This window comes from Myotis nattereri, assembly GCF_964212035.1.
Source record: "Myotis nattereri genome assembly, chromosome: Y".
NCBI classification, from domain to species: Eukaryota; Metazoa; Chordata; class Mammalia; order Chiroptera; family Vespertilionidae; genus Myotis; species Myotis nattereri.
In genome coordinates, this window is record NC_138094.1 from 543,665 (window position 1) to 563,525 (window position 19,861).

General features: G+C 55.0%; 1 protein-coding gene across 1 annotated transcript; it reads left to right on the plus strand.

The window, feature by feature from the left end:
* Positions 1-1,467: 1,467 nt before the first annotated feature.
* On the plus strand, positions 1,468-18,175 carry LOC308512232 (interleukin-3 receptor subunit alpha-like; the record flags this gene model as incomplete). The annotated part of the gene is made up of 11 exons (XM_081082031.1): positions 1,468-1,537; positions 4,616-4,734; positions 5,750-5,873; positions 7,796-7,928; positions 9,400-9,587; positions 10,976-11,091; positions 11,940-11,966; positions 13,520-13,634; positions 15,149-15,254; positions 17,698-17,779; positions 17,962-18,175. 11 exons carry the CDS (start codon positions 1,468-1,470, stop codon positions 18,034-18,036), a joined length of 1,155 nt encoding a protein of 384 aa, XP_080938157.1. The 3' UTR covers positions 18,037-18,175.
* Positions 18,176-19,861: the final 1,686 nt, after the last annotated feature.

The following is a 19,861-nucleotide window of genomic DNA, read 5'->3' on the forward strand; positions in this document are numbered from 1 at the left end:
CGGCGGGTCCAGGATTCTCTCTCATCATGGATGTTTCTCTCTCTCTCTCGCTCTCTCTCTCCCTCTCCCTTCCTCCCTGAAATCAATTAAAAATATATTTTTTAAAAATATAAATAATAGATGTTTGCAAAAGGAGGAGTCAGGGTGAGGAGCCCATGGGGGGGTCTGAGACCAGGTCCTCCTGGGACAGGGTGGCCCCCCATCCAAGGACAGAGGGGGACTCAGGGGACCCCGGGTTACGGTCTTGCCTGGGACGTTGGCACAACGCGGGGTCCGGTTACAGTAACTGGGTCCCTCCAGGAAGTGCCGTCCGCCCTGATGGCTCGCCCTTAATTAGACTTCCTTCCAGGGCGTTGTCATCTCGGCGTCTCCTGGCGATTTTCCCGGCGCGTGGTGTCCGGGTGTCTGCAGGGGGGTTGGGAGCCGTGAGGGAGGCGGAAACCCCAGGGCTGCCTTATACACACACACGGACAGACACGCGTGCACAGGCACACACGTGTGCGTAGCTGTGCACACACAAGCAAACGTTGACATGTGCAAACGTGCCTGCAAACCAGCCCCGCCGCCTGGGCATGCCATGCAGACACATGAGCACACAGGCAGGCGCATACATGTGTGTACACATGTGGCACGTGAGGCACATATGCACGGATGTAGCAGCCGGCACATGCATGCATGCGCACACATGTGTGCCCACACGCAGACACGGGTGTGCGTGCAACTGTGTGTGTGCATGCATGGCACATGTGTGTGCGTGCACATGCAGGCACACACAGGCACATGAGGAATACACGCATGCAGACGTATAGGCGTGCACATGCACCGTGCCTGCATGCATGCAGACAGCTGTGTGCACACCTTTTTTTAATATATTTTATTGATTTTTTACAGAGAGGAATAGAGAGTTAGAAACATCGATGAGAGAGAAACATCGATCAGCTGCCTCCTGCACACGCCCCCTACTGGGGATGTGCCCGCAACCCAGGTCCATGCCCTTGGCCGGAATCGAACCCGGGACCCTTGAGTCTGCAGGCCGACGCGCTAGCCACTGAGCCAAACCGGTCAGGGCTGCACACGCCTTTTTATACACACGCAGGTGCACGCGAGAATAGAGACAGGCACCCATGCACACGTGTGCTCACTGCCAGACACATGCACACACGTGCATAGACGCACAGAGATGCCGAATGCACGTGCATACACATGGAGGCACATGCACGCACACGCCTGCAAACCCACAGGTACACGCGTGCAGGCAAACACGCACCCCTGGGTCCCTCCAGGGCCTAGGCCAGCGACGGCGAACCTTTTGAGCTCGGGCGTGCCGGCATTTTGAAGAACCCTCACTTAACTCTTGTTTGATCTTTGCAACCAGAGTCAATCAAAGGCTTATATTTTTGATATTTATTGTATATATTTCAATGCCATCGAACAAAGAAAAATCAACCCCAGCCCGTCGCCCTCACCATGGCCTCGCTCTGGCTCGCCGCCCTGCTCCTGGCGCCCCCCGTCTCCCTTCTGCTGCACAGGGACCAAGGTAGGCCGCCCAACCTGGGCTGGGCAGGTGCTTTGCGTTGGGAGGAAACCGGTGGCCTCGCGAACGCCATAGAGTCACATCGAGATGAATAAAAGGGTCATATGCTAATTAGACCGGGAGATCTTGGGGTCCATGAGGGTGGCAGGGGGGTGGCAGTTGGGGGCGAGCAGGCCGGCAGGCGGGGTGGTTAGGGGCGATCGGCTGGCAGGCAGGCAGGTGAGGGGTTAGGAGCCAGCAGCCCGTATTGGGAGAGGGTGCAGGCCGGGCTGGGGGACAACCCACACCCCCAGTGCACGAATTTCATGCACCGGGCCACTAGTTTTATATAATAAAAGCCTAATATGCTAAGTGTCCGGTCGGCCAACCAATCAAAGCGTCATATGCTAATGATATGCTAAGGCCACTCAACCACTTGCTATGACGTGCACTGACCACCAGGGGGCAGACAGTCGACCGGTCGACCAGTCGCTATGACGTGCACTGACCACCAGGGGGCAGACAGTCGACGGGTCGACCAGTCGCTATGACGTGCACTGACCACCAGGGGGCAGACGCTATGACCGGTAGGTGAGCTTGCTGCTGGGGTCTGGCTGATCAGGGCTGAGTGAGACGGGCGGACACGCCCTGGAACCCTCTCGCAACCCGGGACCCCTTGGAGGACGTCGAAGAGCCGGTTTCGGCTCGATCCCACAGGCCAGGCCGAGGGACCCCACTGGTGCACGAATTCGTGCACCGGGCCTCTAGTGCAGCTATAAGACATGATGGAGTCTGGCCAGTGTGGCTCAGTGGTTGGGCGTCGACCTAGGAACCAGGGGGTCCCGGGTTCGATTCCCGGTCAAGGGCCCATGCCCGGGTTGCGGGCTCCATCCCCAGTAGGGGGCGTGCAGGAGGCGGCCGATCCATGATTCTCTCTGCTCATGGATGTTTCTCTCTTTTCCTCTCCCTTCCTCTCTGAAATCCATAAAAATATATATATTTTTTAAAAATCAATGGGAAAATATCCTCGGGTGAGGATTTAAAAATTAATAACAACAGCCCTAGCCGGTGTGGCTCAGTGGATAGCGCGCCGGCCTGCGGACCGAAGGGTCCCGGGTTCGATTCCCGGTCAAGGGCATGTACCTTTGTTACGGGCACATCCCCAGTAAGGGGTGGGTGCAGGAGGCGGCCGATCGATGTTTCTCTCTCATCACTGATGTTTCTAACTCTCTGTCCCTCTCCCTTCCTCTCTGTAAATAATCAATAAAATATGCTTTTTAAAAATAATAATAATAAAAAAAAAACAAATAAAGGAGCTCTGTGTATAGGCTTTTTTTTTTTTTTCCGGACACTTGGGGGGCTGGGGCGGAGGGGATTTTGTCGTCTGAATATCTTAGAAGAAAGGAGAATATGTTCATCCTGAACAGGCCACCCACGTCCGCTCGGGGCCTGGTTGCACCAGCCGGGGTGGGGTGAGCGGAGATAGTCAACCACAACATTTCATAACCTTTTGCCGGTGGTTTCTCTGCCTCCAAAGCGGGGGGACGGCGGGGAGGGGGGGACGCCTTTACCTTCCCTGTTGAACCCCTAGCAGTTCTAAAATCGGCCACTGCTGGCATGGATCTGCCTGATTTTTTTTACAGGTTTGACAATTTCATGAAGTTTGCTCAGATTTTGTCGCCCTAAATCTGCAAAGCGGAGCCTAGTTCTAAGTCTGCTTTTATGGGCGACGATAGTCTCGCGAAAGACGTCCGTTCTTGCCGCAAAAATGATGATTTTGTGGGAGATTTTGGGGGAAGGGAGCCCCTCTCTATTTTAACATGATACGTTTTGTTCAAAATTTGCTTCTGCTAGAATTTTATAATACAGTCAGCAAGCAAAGATGAAGACAAATGGAGTCAAGGGTTCTTTAAGTGTTTGCTGCTTTTTGGGTTTTTTTTTTTCTTTTCCTTAAGTTTTTGGGGGTATTTTTTTAAAAATATATTTTATTGATTTTTTACAGACAGGAAGGGAGAGGGAGAGAGAGTCAGACACATTGATGAGAGAGAAACATCGATCGGCTGCCTCCTGCACGCCCCCCACTGGGGATGTGCCTGCAACCCAGGTCCATGCTCTTGACCGGGAATCGAACCTGGGACCCTTTAGTCCACAGGTCAAGGCTCTATCCACTGAGCCAAATGAGCCAGGTATATATATATATATATATACTAGAGGCCCGGTGCACAAATTGTGTGCTCTGGGGTGGAGTCCCTCAGCCCGGATTGCAAGAGGGCGCAGGCCAGGCCGAGGGACCCCACGGGTGCTCGATCGGGGCCGGGGAGGGACCGTGGTAGGGCTCCAGGGCATGTCCGGCCCGTCTTGTTCAGTCCCGATCGGCTGGACCCCAGCAGCAAGCTCACCTACTGGTGGGACCGCCTGCCCCCTGGTGGTCAGTGCACGTCATAGCGACTGGTCGACTGTCTGCCCCCTGGTGGTCAGTGCATGTCATAGCGACTGGTCGACTGTCTGCCCCCTGGTGGTCAGTGCACATCATAGCGACTGGTCGACTGTCTGCCCCCTGGTGGTCAGTGCATGTCATAGCGACTGGTCGACTGTCTGCCCCCTGGTGGTCAGTGCACATCATAGCAACTGGTTGTCCAGTTGACTGTCTGCGCCCTGGTGGTCAGTGCACGTCATAGCGACTGGTTGTCCAGTTGACTGTCTGCCCCCTGGTGGTCAGTGCACATCATAGCGACTGGTTGTCCAGTTAACTGTCTGCCCCCTGGTGGTCAGTGCACGTCATAGCGACTGGTCAACTCTATTCCCCCTGGTGGTCAGTGCACATAATGGCGACCAGTTGTCTGCCCCCTGGTGGTCAGTGCGCGTCATAGCGAGCGGTCGAGCCGCCTTAGCATATCATTAGCATATTACGCTTTGATTGGTTGAATGGCCGACCGGCCGACCGGACACTTAGCATATTAGGCTTTTATTCTATAGGACATTTTTTTTAAAAAAATAACTCCACGTTTCCACAGTATCGCCTAAGTCCGTGAGAGAATGGAGTTTCCCGTCAGGGGGCGGGTTTTAGCATCCCCGTCTCTCTCCTAACCCTCCACCCTTCAGATCCAAACCCGCCGATTACGAACGTCAGGATGGAGCCCAGGACGAAGAGGCTGACCTGGGATCTCCGTGGCAACGTCTCCAGCATAGAATGCGTCGAAGGTCCCACTTTCAACCCAAAGGTAAAAGCCGTTCCCCTGGACGTAGCTCACCAGACGCTTCCAAGTCTTCCCCTGACCAGAGAACCAGCCAAACGTGCAGCCTGAGCCCATCTTGGGGCGCACCCAGGCCTGAGGGCTGCGGGGCGAGGCATTTACGGGCACCAGGCTCAGAGTGGGTCGTCTGTAAAATGTCTAAGATGGTACCGCTCGGCCCAGCCTGTTTGGCTCAGCAATTGAGCATCGGCCGATGAACCAGGAGGTCAGGGCATGTGCCCGGGTTGCGGGCTTGATGCCCAGTAGGGGGCGGGCAGGAGGCAGCCGGTCCATGATTCCTTCTTATCTTTGACTAGATGCCCGGTGCACAAATTCGTGCACCAGTGGGGTCCCTTTCCCTGGCCTGCAGGATTGGGCAGAAACCGGCTCTCTGACATCCCCCCGAGGGGTCCCGGATGGCGAGAGGGCGTAGGCCAGGCCGAGGGACCCCACCGTTGCACGATTGCGGCAGGGGAGGGGCCGCAAGAGGAATCCAGGGCGTGTCCAACCCGTCTCGCCCAGACCCCAACAGCAAGCTGATCTACCGGTCGGAGCTTCTGCCCCCTGGTGGTCAGTGTGCATCATAGCGACTGGTCGGGTGGTCGAACAGACGGTCGGACACCTAGGATATTAGGCTTTTATTATACTAGTACTAGAGGCTCAATGCATGATTGAATTGTGCCCGTGTAGGGTCCCCTAGGCCGAGCCTGGCTTCAGGGCCCTGTCCGTTGCCCTGTAACACCTCACACGCTCTGTGGACGCTGCCGGCGCCCCAGTGGGGGAGGGGGAAGGGCCCGAGAGGTGCCCCACGCACAGCCTGGTGACCCGACGTTTGGTCGTTACGCGTTACAGTCACTGGCCTTTTATAATGTAGATAGGAGGGATGATTCCTGTCTATCTGTCCTTTCCCCTCTGAACTCAGTAAAAGTATGAAACACACACAAAAAATCAAGGTTAAATATGATGAGTATCTCTAAACGGGGCATTCCTCCGTCTCACTCAGGCCGAAAACAACCTTTTCTGCCAGTTCTACCTGCTCCCTAAATGCACGCGGACGAACTACACGGTCAAGGTCGCCGTGATCGACGGTGAGCCGTACTCCACATGGATTGAGTATCCCAAGCAAGGTGAGGGCTAAATGCTGTATATATTGATAAATAGATAGATAGATAGATGATGATGATGATAGATGATAGATGATAGATAGATAGATAGATAGATGATAGATAGATAGATGATAGATAGATAGACAGATAGATAGATAGATGATAGATAGATAGATAGAGATAGATGATAGATAAATATGTAGATAGATAGATAGATAGATAGATAGATAGATAGATAGATAGATAGATAATAGATACATAGATACATAGATACATAGGTAGGATAGATGATAGATGGATAGATGATAGATTGATAGATGATAGATAGATATAGATGATAGATAGATGATAGGTAGATAGACAGATAGATAGAGATGATAGATAGATAGATAGATATAGATGATAGATAGATAGATACATAGATAGATAAATAGATAGATAGATATGATAGATAGATATGTAGATAGATAGATGATAGATAGATAGATAGATAGATAGATAGATAGATAGATATAGATATGATAGATAGGTAGGTAGAGATAGATAGATAGATAGATAGATAGATAGATAGATAGATAGTGTCCCAAAATTCACGCAAGATTTGAATTCTGCGTGAGCATTAACAACAACAATAACAACAAATAAAAGCCTGATTGGACTCGGTTGATTGAATCGGATTCTAATATCTGTTGCCCTTGGATGTCAATCCCTTCGATTCGATAAGCATCACCAAGGACCAATGATGGCCCAGGAGCAGGGACCAGGAAGACCAATGGAGACCGCGGCTTTGCATCTGTGCCAGCAGCGCTGGGGAGGCCATGGACCCGATGGGCTATTCCATCCATAAACCCTAGACTGTGTCCTTTATGAGTCAATGAAAAATTTACAGTTTTTAATGATAAACCTGTATTTTCTATCAAAATTACTTCTTGCGTGAATTTTGGGACACTATATATATTTTTTGCTTTTAATCATGAATTGGTCGTCTGAATCTCAAAAATCATTACTTTGAGCCCGGCCGGTGTGGCTCAGTGGTTAAGCATCAACCTAGGAACCAGGAGGTCACGGGTTCGATTTCCGGTCAAGGGCACACGCCCGGGTTGTGGGCTCGACCCGCAGTAGCCCTTGAGTGGGAATTGAACCTGCGACCCTTTGGGGTGCAGGGTGATGCTCTGACCACTGAGCCACACCAGCCAAGGCAAAAGGAACTTGGTGTGTGTGTGGGGGGGTGGGTGTGAGTGTGAGTGTGTGTGTGAGCGTGTGCGTGGGGTTTTTTTTGTTGTTTTTATTTTTTTCTTCCTTACATTTATGGTGATCTTCCTGCCTTTTTTTTTATTATTATTTTGGTAATCTTTGAAATTTTTGGGAATTTTTGCATTTTTTGGCCAACTCCCTTGCGTTTTTTTTCTTCTTCTTCTTCTGATCTTCTTGGCATCTTTTGGTAATCTTTGCATTTTTCAGCTCTCTTCCTTGCAGTATTTTTTTGTAATTTTTGCATTTTTTGGGGCTATTTTTCTGGCATTTTTTTGTAATTTTTGTATTTTTCAGCTTTCTCTGTTGCAATTTTTTTTTTTTTTGCATCTTCTTTGCAACTTTTGGTAATCTTTGCATTTGTCGGTTTTCTTCCTTGCATTGTTTTGTAATTTTTGCATTTTTTATTTTTGACTATTTTCCTTGCATGTTTTTGTAATTTTTGTATTTTTCGGCTTTCTCCCTTGCATTTTTTTTCTGTAATTTTTGCATTTTTTTGGCCATTTTCATTGCATATTTTTGTGATTTTTCTATTTTTCGGCTTTCTCCCTTGCATTTTTTTTTTTTGGAATTTTTGCATTTTTTCATTGATCTTCTTTGGAGTTGGTGGAAAGAATTTTCTTTGCCTTTTTTTTGTAATTTTCTTTGCTTTTTTTTGTTTGTTTGTTTTGCTCTCGTCTTCGTACGTGTAGAAGGGAACCCCGCCGCAGCTGCTGAGGGCCTGGCCTGCGAGGTCCATGACAAGGACGCCCTGACCTGCAGGTGGGCGGTGGGCAGGGCGGCCCCCAGCGACGTCCAATATTATTTCCACCTGGAGCACACCAGGTAGGGGGGCCTTGGGCGGGGCTGGGTCCTTCTGGGGGGGCTAGGATCTCCTGGGCGGGGCTGGGGTCTCCTGGGCGTGGCTTGGGTCTCCTGGGTGGGGCCAGAGCCTCCTGGGCGGGGCCACGGCCTCCTGGAATTGGCTAGGGTCTCATGGGCGTGGCTTCAGTCTCCTGGGCGTGGCTAGGGTCTCCTGGACGGAGCTAAGGTTTACTGGGCATGGCTTTGTCTCAAGGGCGTGGCTGTGTGTCTTCTGGGCGTGGCTTAGGGCTTCTGGGAGGGGCTAAGGACTTCTGGGTGGGACTAAGGGCTTCTGGGCGGGACTAAGGACTTCTGGGCGGGACTAAGGACTTCTGGGCGGGACTAAGGGCTTCTGGGCGGGACTAAGGACTTCTGGGCGGGACTAAGGGCTTCTGGGCGGGACTAAGGACTTCTGGGCGGGACTAAGGACGTCTGGGCGGGACTAAGGACGTCTGGGTGGGACTAAGGGCTTCTGGGCGGGACTAAGGGCTTCTGGGCGGGACTAAGGACTTCTGGGCGGGACTAAGGACGTCTGGGCGGGACTAAGGACTTCTGTGCGGGACTAAGGGCTTCTGGGCGGGACTAAGGACTTCTGGGTGGGACTAAGGGCTTCTGGGCGGGACTAAGGACTTCTGGGCGGGACTAAGGACTTCTGGGCGGGACTAAGGGCTTCTAGGCGGGTCTAAGGGCTTCTGGGCGGGGCTAAGGGCTTCTGGGTGGGACTAAGGGCTTCTGGGAGGGGCTAAGGGCTTCTGGGTGGGGCTAAGGGCTTCTGGGCGGGTCTAATGACTTCTGGGCGGGACTAAGGGCTTCTGGGCGGGACTAAGGACTTCTGGGCGGGACTAAGGGCTTCTGGGCGGGACTAAGGACTTCTGGGCGGGGCTAAGGACTTCTGGGCGGGGCTAAGGACTTCTGGGCGGGGCTAAGGGCTTCTGGGCGGGACTAAGGACTTCTGGGCGGGACTAAGGACTTCTGGGCGGGACTAAGGGCTTCTGGCGGGACTAAGGACTTCTGGGCGGGACTAAGGACTTCTGGGTGGGACTAAGGACTTCTGGGCGGGTCTAAGGGCTTCTGGGCGGGTCTAAGGGCTTCTGGGCGGGGCTAAAGCTTCTGGGCGGGACTAAGGACTTCTGGGTGGGACTAAGGACTTCTGGGCGGGACTAAGGACTTCTGGGTGGGACTAAGGACTTCTGGGCGGGTCTAAGGGCTTCTGGGCGGGTCTAAGGACTTCTGGGCGGGGCTAAAGCTTCTGGGCGGGACTAAGGACTTCTGGGGGGGACTAAGGGCTTCTGGGCGGGTCTAAGGGCTTCTGGGCGGGGCTAAAGCTTCTGGGCGGGACTAAGGACTTCTGGGGGGGACTAAGGGCTTCTGGGTGGGTCTAGGGACTTCTGGGCGGGGCTTAGCGACTTCTGGGAGGGGTTAGGCCATTCTTAACCACGCCCCCTTCATGCAGCACCGCCCAGAGGTGGGCGTGTCCCAGGTACCTGACGACGGAGGGCAAACACACCGCGTGCCGGTTTGACAACATCTCTGCCTTTTTCGACCCAAAACAACACCTGTTCTACCAGTTCTGGGTGACGGGCACCAGCCACCGGGACGCGATTCCCTGCTCCGAATTATTCTCCGATTTGTCCAAGATCGGTGAGTGGTTGAGGGTCCCGGAAACTTCTTTTTTTCATAGATGCATTTTTTTTTTAAAAAATGATCTCAGAGAGGAAGGGAGAGGGATGGAGAGAGAGAGACATCCATGATGAGAGAGAATCATGGACCGGCCGCCTCCTGCACGCCCCCTACTGGGGATCGAGCCCAAAACCCGGGCCTGTGCAATTGACCGGGAATCGAACCCTGACCTCCTGGCTCCTAGGGCGACGCTCTAACCACTGAGCCACACTGGCCGGGCACCAAGCAGGCTTGTAAGCATTCTGTCCTGAGGTCGAAATGCAGGTGAATTATTTTTTTCGGCCCAAAGCCATTTGGATATTTATGACGTCATTCAAAAACCATACAAAACTTTCTACCTAAAAATTTACCCTGCAAGCCCTGGCCGGTGTGGCTCAGTGGGTAGAGCGTCGGCCTGCGGACAGAAGGGTCCCGGGTTTGATTCCCGGTCGAGGGCATGGACCAGGGTTGCGGGCACATCCCCGGTGGGGGGCGTGCAGGAGGCAGCTGATCGATGTTTCTCTCTCATCGATGTTTCTAACTCTCTATCCCTCTCCCTTCCTCTCTGTAAAAAATCAATAAAATATATTTAAAATATATATATATATATATATATATTTTTAATTGGTTTTAGAGAGGAATGAATAGGAAAGGGAGATAAAGGGTGTCCCAAAATTCACGCAAGAAGTAATTTTGGTAGAAAACACAGGTTTATCATTAAAAATTGTAAATTTTTTATTGGTTCATAAAGGATACAGTCTAGGGTTATGTATGGAATAGGATATCAAGTAAGTGGCCTCCAGGAGAAATGAGAAATACTAAGGATGAGAGAGAATCACGGATCGGCCGCCTCCTGCACGCCCCCTACTGGGGATCGAGCCCGCAACCTGGGCCTGTGCCCTTGACCGGGAATCGAACCCGGGACCCTTCCGTCCGCAGGCCGACGCTCTATCCACTGAGCCACACTGGCCAGGGCCATGACTGATCATTTGTATACCCAACTACCTACTTGTTACCTCTGTCTGTTGTTTCACATACATTGTTTATCCTGCGTCTGTGCCAGGAGAGCCGTGGAGGCCATGGACCTGATGTGCTATTGCATACACAACCCTAGACTGTGTCCTTTGCGAATCAATAAAAAATGTACGATTTTTAATGATAAACCTGTGTTTTCTATCAAAATGACTTCTTGCGTGAATTTTGGGACACGCTTTAGATATACTAAGGACAAGAGAGAATCATGGATCGGCCGCCTCCTGCACGCCCCCTACTGGGCTGGGAAAAAATATAGATATTTTTTTTTTTAGTTGTTTCACTGATCTGAGCTTTTTTTTTCTTTTTTTTCTTTTTTTCCTTTTTTTCTCCAACAGAGAAGTTGATCGCACCCCACATCAGCGCCTGGTGCAACAAATCCCTCGCGCTCCTGGAATGGGACATGTCCAGCCACTTGCACAAATATTTTGACTACGAGCTCGAAATACAACAGGTAAATCCTTCCGTCCTTTGAAAATGTATTTTTATGGATTTCAGAGAGGAAGGGAGAGAGAGAGAGAGAAACATCCATGATGAGCGAGAATCATGGGTCGGCCGCCTCCCGCACGCCCCCTACTGGGGATTGAGCGCATTACAGGGGCAGGTGCCCTTGACAGGGACTCGAACCCAGGACCCTTCTTCCATCTGCAGGTGGACGCTCTATCCACCGAGCCACACCGGCCGGGGTCATGGCTGATCATTTTTATAACCGACTTCCTACTTGTTATATTTGTATGTTGTTTTACATACATTATTTATCCTGCGAGATTCATCATCGTATACTCCCTTATCCATTTATATTCATGATTGATGTGTTCTCTTTATGGTTTATCCTCCTCATCTATTGACATGTCGTGTTTTTTTTAACTGGCCATCCGTTTCTATTTTATATGCAATGTTTATATTTATTATTTATTTTTTATATTTATTTTTATTATTTTATTTTTATATTATTTATTTTTTTAAAAATATATTTATATTTATTATTTTTTAAAAATATATTTTTTATTAATTTCAGAGAGGAAGGGAGAGGGAGAGAGAAACATCCATGATGAGCAAGAATCATGGGTCGGCCGCCTCCCGCACGCCCCCTACTGGGGGCCGATCGCATAACACGGGCAAGTGCCCTTAACCGGGAATCGAACCCGGGACCTCCTGGCTCTCGTAGGTCGAGCCTCAACCACTGAACCACACCGGCCGGGCATCGCTGGCCGTTTCACACTCCGTTTCTGTGAACGTCCACCCTCTCGGACCCTCTCAGGGGCACCCCCCGACCCAGGGCTGTTGGCTTGTGTCTTGCAGGGCGCCGACTCGCCGTTGACGCTGACGGTAAGCGCACCCCTCTTGGAAATGTCCATGGGGAAGACAGGGGGAGCGGGGTGCCTGAGGGGCAGCTCAGAGAGGCTGCTGTCCGCCTGGGGCCACCCACAGAGGGGCACCCCAACGCCCCCCCCCCAATTCCTTAAGCTGGGCCGGGCAGGGAACTTGGGGGGAAAGTCACAGACCGTGAGCTCTAACCCGCGTCATTCCACACGGCTGACCATGCATTTGCCAAACATCCATTAGCTGTGACCTCTCTCTCTCTCTCTCTCTCTCTCTCTCTCTCTCTCTCTCTCATTCTCTTATTTTCTCTCTAGAGGCCCCGGTGCACGAAATCCATGCACGGGTAGGATCCTTAGGCCTGGCCGGCAATCAGGGCCGATCTGCGGGGTGACTGGCAGGCAATCAGGGGTGGGGGGTCCCCACCGGTACCCGCCTTGGCCGGCCTGGGGCCTGGGGGCTGGAGGCAGCTCCCGCATTGAGCGTCTGCCCCCTGGTGGTCAGTGCGTGTCATAGCAACCGGTCCTTCCGTGGTTGGGTCTATTTGCATATTAGGTTTTTATGCTATAGGATTCTTTCTCTTTTGCTCTCTCCTTCTCGTTCTCATTCTCTCTCTCTCCTCTCTCTCTCTCTCTCTCTCTCTCTCTCTCTCTCTCTCTCTCTCTCTCCGACGTCACTGTGTGGCTTCTCCTCTGGGTCTGCGTCTCCTCTTTGGTGTCTGACGAGGACCCTGTCCCTGGAGGGAGGCCCCCCCCCACCCCCGAGCCAGGACGGCCTCGTCTCCGAGCCTTCACCCCATCCCGTCCGCAAAGGCCCTGTTCCCAAACGAGGTCCTGTTCCCAGGTTCCTGGGGCCACATCGCTTTTGGGGAGGACAGCATTCCACACTGCGGGGCTCAGGGCAGAACACCCCCAAAGTCAACACCTATGTATCAATACATAGGGTGCAGGCTGCGTTGGGGGACACCCTGGCCCTGTGCACGAATTTCATGCACCAGGCCTCTAGCATATCTATCTATCTATCTATCTATCTATATACAGATAGATAGATAGATAGATAGATAGATAGATAGATAGATAATGATCAGCAATGGGGGATACATAATAACCTATGTAAATTGATACATAGATGTATTGATCCATTGATGTACCGGCTCCTAACTGCTCGCCTGCCTGCCGCCCTGATCGCCCCTTAACTGCCCTCCCCTGCCAGCCTGATCACCCCTAACCACCTCTGCCTCGGCCCCTGCCACCATGGCTTTCAGGAATCATTTACCTGCCAGGAATTAGACCATTTAAAAAATCTATATTTTTTTTAAATGTATTTTTTTATGGATTTCAGCGAGGAAGGGAGAGGGAGAGAGAGAAACATCCATGATGAGGGAGAATCATGGACTGGCCGCCTCCTGCACGCCCCCTACTGGGGATGGAGCCCGCAACCCGGGCCTGTGCCCTTGACCGGGAATCGAACCCGTGACCGCCTGGTTCCTAGGTTGACGCTCAACCACTGAGCCTTTTCAACACGGGCTAGGCCTTTTCTTGCTGGTTTTCCTTGCATCATAGGTCGAGGAAGATAAGTCCTTCAGGCTGACCAACCCCGGAACCTTCATGGTGAAAATCCGAGCTCGGACCTCCTCCCCCGACCTGGTCGGCCAGTGGAGCGCCCCCCAGCGTTTCGGTGAGCAGGGCACCCTTTCTGTCTCCCTCCTGGGCGAGTGTTGAATGAAGGCTTTGGGCACTGGCCTTCCTCCAGGAAACAGACTCGCCCACCCCCACCCCCCAGTCTGAAAGCTCCTGGGGTGTCTGCCTTCCAGATAGAGGGGCGTCACCCTACCACCACCCCTTCCCTCTTTTTTTCAGAAAGGGAGACAGAGAGAGAAACATCCATGATGAGAGAGAATCATGGACCGGCTGCCTCCCGCTCGCCCCCAACTGGGGATGGATGGAGTGCACCAACCCGGGCCTGTGGCCTTGACGGGAATCGAACCCGTGACCTCCTGGTTCATAGGTCGAAGCTCAAGCCCTGAGCCAAGCTGGCCGGGCTTTTATGCAGTCTTTTTTTAAAAAAAAAATAAAAATAAAAATGAATGAGAAAAATCCATACTCGCCCGGCCCAGGCCACCCCAGGGCGCGTCCCCTCCCCTCTGGCCGTGGCTGACTCCTCTGCAGGCGACACACGTGCCAAGTCTTTGAAAATCCTGGTGCTGCCCCCGGTCCCTGAGGACTGGCCAGACCAGAGCGCGCTGTGTGTGGTTGTACGTGGGTGCAGCTCCGAGTGTCCCTGCGTGGTGGGGCGCAGCGGGGTCCCGGCGATGGGCGCGCGCCCGTTGGAGAGATTCCCGCGCGTCCGGGCGCGCAGGTGGCCAAGGTCCCCATGGGACGCGCCCCAACTCTGACTTTGGGTTTTGGGAAATGCCCGGGGGCTGCGTAAAGCCGCCATCCTAGACCCCCAAGGGCCGGTCCAAGGGTCCCCTCCACCTCCTATCCTGAGTGTGTGACCAGGAGGCAGGCGCGCGTCTCCAAGCGAAAACCCAGGCTCTTTCCCGGGTCCCTGAGGACCGGCCAGACCAGAGCGCGCTGTGTGTGCTTGTATGTGGGTGTGACTCCAAGTGTCCCTGCGTGGTGGGGCGCATGGGGGTCCCGGCGATGGGCGCGCGCCCGTTGGAGAGGTTCCCGGGCGCCCGGGCGCGCAGATGGCCGCTGTCCCCACTGGATTGAGCCCCAAACTGGACCTGGGAGTTCAGGGAAATGCCCGGGGGATACTTGAAACCGCCTTCCCAGACACCCTTCCCCCAGGGCCGGCGCGAGGGGTCCCTTGTGCCTCCCCTAGTGTGTGACCAGGAGGCGGGCGCGCGTCTCCAAGCGAAAACCCAGGCGGCTCTGCCCGGGGTCCCTGAGGACTGCCCAGGCCAGAGCGCGCTGTGTGTGGTTGAATGTGGGTGCGGCTCCAAGTGTCCCTGCGTGGTGGGGCGCATGGGGGTCCCGGCGATGGGCGCGCGCACCCGTTGGAGAGGTTCCCGCGCGCCCGGGCGCGCAGGTGGCCGCTGTCCTCACTTGGACTGAGCCCCAACCTGGACCTGGGACCTAAGGGAAATGCCCGGGGGGTACTTGAAACCGCCTTCCCAGGCGCTTCCCCACCTCCACCCCCACCCCTGGGCCGGTGCGAGGCGTCCCCTGTGCTCCACCCTGCAGTGTGTGACCCGGGGGCGGGCGCGCTTTCCCACGTCTGGCTGATCTCCTCCCTTATTGCGCTGGCGACGCTGCTCACCGTGGGAACCGCCGTCTTCCTCTGCCGAAGGTGAGTCTGGAGTCCTGGTTGCCAGGAGCGCACCACTCCCGGTGCGCCCCACCCACCCCGCCCGGCGCGCGCGCGCGTCTTGGATGCCCGGGCGCGCGCTCGCGGGTCCCCGCACACAGCCTGCAGCCCCCCACCCGGGTTTCTTTCTTTCTTTCTTTTTATTTTATTATTATTATTTTTTTAAAATCCTCACCGGAGGATATTTTTCCCTTTGATTTTTAGAGAGAGTGGGAGGGAGAGAGGGAAAGACAGAAACGTCCATGTGAGAGAGACACATCGATGGGTTGCCTCCTGCGCGCGCCCCGACCAGGGCCCGGACCGGGGAGGAGCCTGCCACCGAGGTCCGTGCCCGGGACCGGAATCGAACCCGGGACCCTTCGGTCCGCAGGCCGGCGCTCTATCCACTGAGCCACACCGGCCAGGCCCGAGGGGGATTTTGGAAAACTTGACCCCGGCTGCGCCCATCTATGAGGTCCCTGCCGCCTGGGGGACCCCCCCTGGATGCCTGATCCCCAAGGCTGTATCCGGGGGACCCCTGCCTTCCCTATCCGGACCCCCAAACAGATCGGTGCGTGGAGGCTACAGCCCGGCTCCTTTGCGTGTCCCCAATGCCCCTCGCCACCACCCCCCAATTTAGCTCCTTGAAACCTTGTCCAGACTCCGCGAGCCCCGCCCTGACCCCGCCCCAGCCTCGGGGTCCCTCCCGCCCGCCAGGTCTCTCTCCTGGCTACCCCCCAAGTCTCCCAGAGGAGGGGACATAGTCCCAGGGTAGGGGACCACGGACTTCCGGTAGACGCTGTTGGGAGGGGGGAGGTTGCCATGGTGACAAGGGAGGGGGAGGCTGCCATGGTGACAGGCATCTCTAGCTGCATCTCCAAGGTGGACGCAGCCTGGTCTGTGCTGAGGCCATTTTTTCTATTGATTTTTGCAGAGAGTGGGAGAGGGAAAGGCCGAGAGTAAAAAAAACAAAATAAAACAAAACAAAAACACAAAAGAGAGAAACTTTGATGTGAGAGAGACACATCCATGGGTTGCCTCCTGCACACGCCCCGACCAGGACTTGGTAGGGAGGAGCCTGCAAGCCAGGTACGTGCCCTTGACTGGGAATTGAACCCAGGACCCTTCAGTCCGCAGGCTGAGGCGCTATCCACTGAGCAACACTGGCTAGGGCACGGGCTCCCCTTTGGAGGTGCGGATACCAGCACTCCTAAGAATAGGATGGCTCAACTGGGGTGGGGAGAATGAAGGGGGGGGGGTCCCTATAACTCCCCGGTAACCTGCATCGCTGGCATGGAGGATGGATGGATGGATAGGTGGATGGATGGATGGATGGGTGGATGGATGGATGGATAAGTGGACAGATGGGTAGATGGATGGATGGATGGGTGGATGGATGGATGGATGGATGAATGGATGGATGAATGGATGGGTGAATGGGTGGGTGGGTGGGTGGATGGATGGATGGATGGATGGATGGATGGATGGATGGATGGGTGGGTGGATGGATGGATGGGTGGATGGATGGATGGGTGGGTGGGTGGATGGATGGATGGATGGATGGATGGATGGATGGATGGATGGATGGGTAGATGGATGGATGGATGGATGGGTGGATGGGTGGATGGGTGGGTGGATGGATGGATGGATAAGTGGACAGATGGATGGATGGATGGATGGATGGATAAGTGGACAGATGGGTGGACGGATGGGTGGATGGATGGGTGGGTGGATGGATGGATGGATAAGTGGACAGATGGGTGGGTGGATGGATGGATGGATGGATGGGTGGATGGGTGGATGGATGAACGGATGGATGGATAGATGGGTGGATGAATGGATGGATGGATGGATGGATGGATGGATGGATGGATGGATGGGTAGATGGATGGATGGGTGGGTGGATGGATGGATAGATGGGTGGATGGATAAGTGGACAGATGGGTGGGTGGATGGATGGATGGATAAGTGGACAGATGGGTGGATGGATGATGGGTGGATGGATGGATGGGTGGATGGACGATGGGTGGATGGATGGATGGGTGGGTGGATGGATGGGTGGATGGATGATGGGTGGATGTATGGATGGGTGGATGGATGGATGGATGGATGGATGGGTGGGTGGATGGATGGATGGATAAGTGGACAGATGGGTGGATGGATGATGGGTGGATGGATGGATGGATGGGTGGATGGATGATGGGTGGATGGATGGATGGATGGATGGGTGGATGGATAAGTGGACAGATGGGTGGATGGATGGATGGATGGATGGATGGATAGGTGGATGGATGGATGGATGAGCGGATGGATGGATGGATGGGTGCGTGGATGGATGGATAAGTGGACAGATGGGCGGATGGATGATGGGCGGATGGATGATGGGCGGGTGGATGATGGATGGATACAGGCCGCACCAGGCCCTGCTCAGGTGACTCTCTCTCAGGTACTCGGTGCTGGAGACCCTCTTCCCGCCCATCCCGCACCTGAAGGACCCCATCGGGGGTGGCCTGCACAACGAGAAGATGGTACGTCCAGGTGTCCGCCCCCGGGTGCCCCTGGGGCGGAGGTGGCCACAGTCCCGCCCTGGCAGCAGGAAGGGGGGTGACCACAAGGGTAGCCGGCAAGCAGACCGGACAGGGAGCCCAGAACCCGTCCCCCTGCCCCCTGGCCCGGCCCCGTGCCCCACCCGGACCTCCTCACCCCACAGTTTACCTGGGAGGCCGGCCGACCCACCCAGGAGGAGTGTCCGGTGGCTGAACTGCAGGTTTTAAGGGAGACGTGAGCCCGGATGAGGTCATGGCTGGCCAGGTGCCCCCACAGCCTGGCGGCTCCCGGAGGCGGGGATGTGTGTACCGGGGCGGGGACGCCCACCTGCGATGTTCACTGGAAAGGAAGCTAAATAAAGCGCTTTTTCAACTCGCTCTCCGGCCCCTGCACACGCACAGCTCCCACCCCTCACCTCAAGGCTGCTGGGGCGTCCTGTCCCCCACACCCACTCCGCCCCCAGCTTCTGAAATCAGAGTCCTATCTCCTCCCCGTCGGACTTCTGTCTTGCAAGCGTATTATGTACTTTCTTCTCCTCGTTAAAGATATTTTTATGTATTTCAGAGAGAGAGGGAGAGAGAGAAAGAGAGAGAGAGAGAGAGAGAGAGAGAGAGAGAGAGAGAGAGAGACATCCATGAGGAGAGAGAATCATGGACCGGCTGCCTCCTGCACGCCCCCGACTGGGGATGGAGCCTACAACCCGGGCCTGTGCCCTTTGATTCTCTCCCATCGTTGATGTTTCTCTCTCTCCTCCTCGCTCTCTGAAATCAATAAAAATGTATTAAAAAAAAAGGGGCCCTGGCCAGTGTGCTCAGTGGATAGAGCGTCGGCCTGCGGACTGAAGGGTCCCGGGTTCGATTCCGGTCAAGGGCATGGACCTGGGTTGCGGGCACATTCCCAGTGGGGGGTGTGCAGGAGGCAGCTGATGGATGTTTCTCTCAACGATGTTTCTATGCCTCTCCCTTCCTCTCTGCAAAAAATCAAAATATATTTTAAAAAGGAAAAAACAGGTACCTGGTGCATTTAGCCAGGAAGTGGCCTGGAATTCCTAACCTTGTCCAGTGCCCGGCTTCCCGGGTAACGTGTGTGTGGGGGGGGGGGCGGGGGGGAGCAGGTGCAACCGGCCTCCCATTGGCAGAGTGTCCTTGGGGCCAAGGGCAGAGCTGATCTCAAGTTGCTGGACTAACTGACCGCGGCCGGGAGGGCCCACCTGGCCGGCAGGTGAGAGCGGGCAGGGCTGGAACCGGCCTCGGCTCAGAGCCCCGCCCCGGGCAGGCGTCCAGGTAGGGCAGGGGGGACCCAGAGCCAAGTGACGCCTCCGCGAGGGCGTGGCCGTGGGCAGGAGCCGGCTGCTGTGCCCAGTGGGCAGGGCCCACAGGGGTGTGGCAGCGGCCGCCACGCCCCGTCCTGAACCTTCAGCCGGCAGGAGGCAGGTGACCTTGGGAGAAGCTGCTGGGAAGGTGACCTCGAATGTCACCCCCCCTGTTTGGGAGAATGTGGGTTTGCACCCAGGGGAGGAGGGGGGGAAGGTGACCTCGAATGTCACCCCCCCTGTGGGGGAGAATGTGAGTTTGCACCCCTGTGGGGGGAGGGGGGAGGCGCTGGGGACCTCAAGATGCGCTCTGGCCCCAGCAGGTGTGGCTCAGTGGGTAGAGGGTCGGCCTGCGGACGGAAGGGTCCCGGGTTCGATTCCCGGTCAAGGGCACAGGCCCGGGTTGAGGGCTCGATGCCCAGGAGGGGGCGTGCAGGAGGCGGCCGATCCACGATGGATCCGGTACCCCAGTCCCCAAGGAACAAGCCCAGAGGCGGCCCGAACCCCACGTCCAGCTGAGGGGAGACCAGCCCTGCCTGCCCTCTGCAGTGGGTTCTGGGGCAGCCCCCACAGGTGTGGGCGGGAGGTGGGCAGCGGGGGGGCCATTCCCGGCTCCTTGGTGGGAACAATGAAGGGTCCAGTGACTCCAGGGAAGGTGGAGGGGACCCAGGGCTCCCGGAGGGAACTTCAGGTGCGAAACGCCCGTTTGTGGGGGCCACAGGGTCTCCCCCATTTACCTGCTCCCCCATCC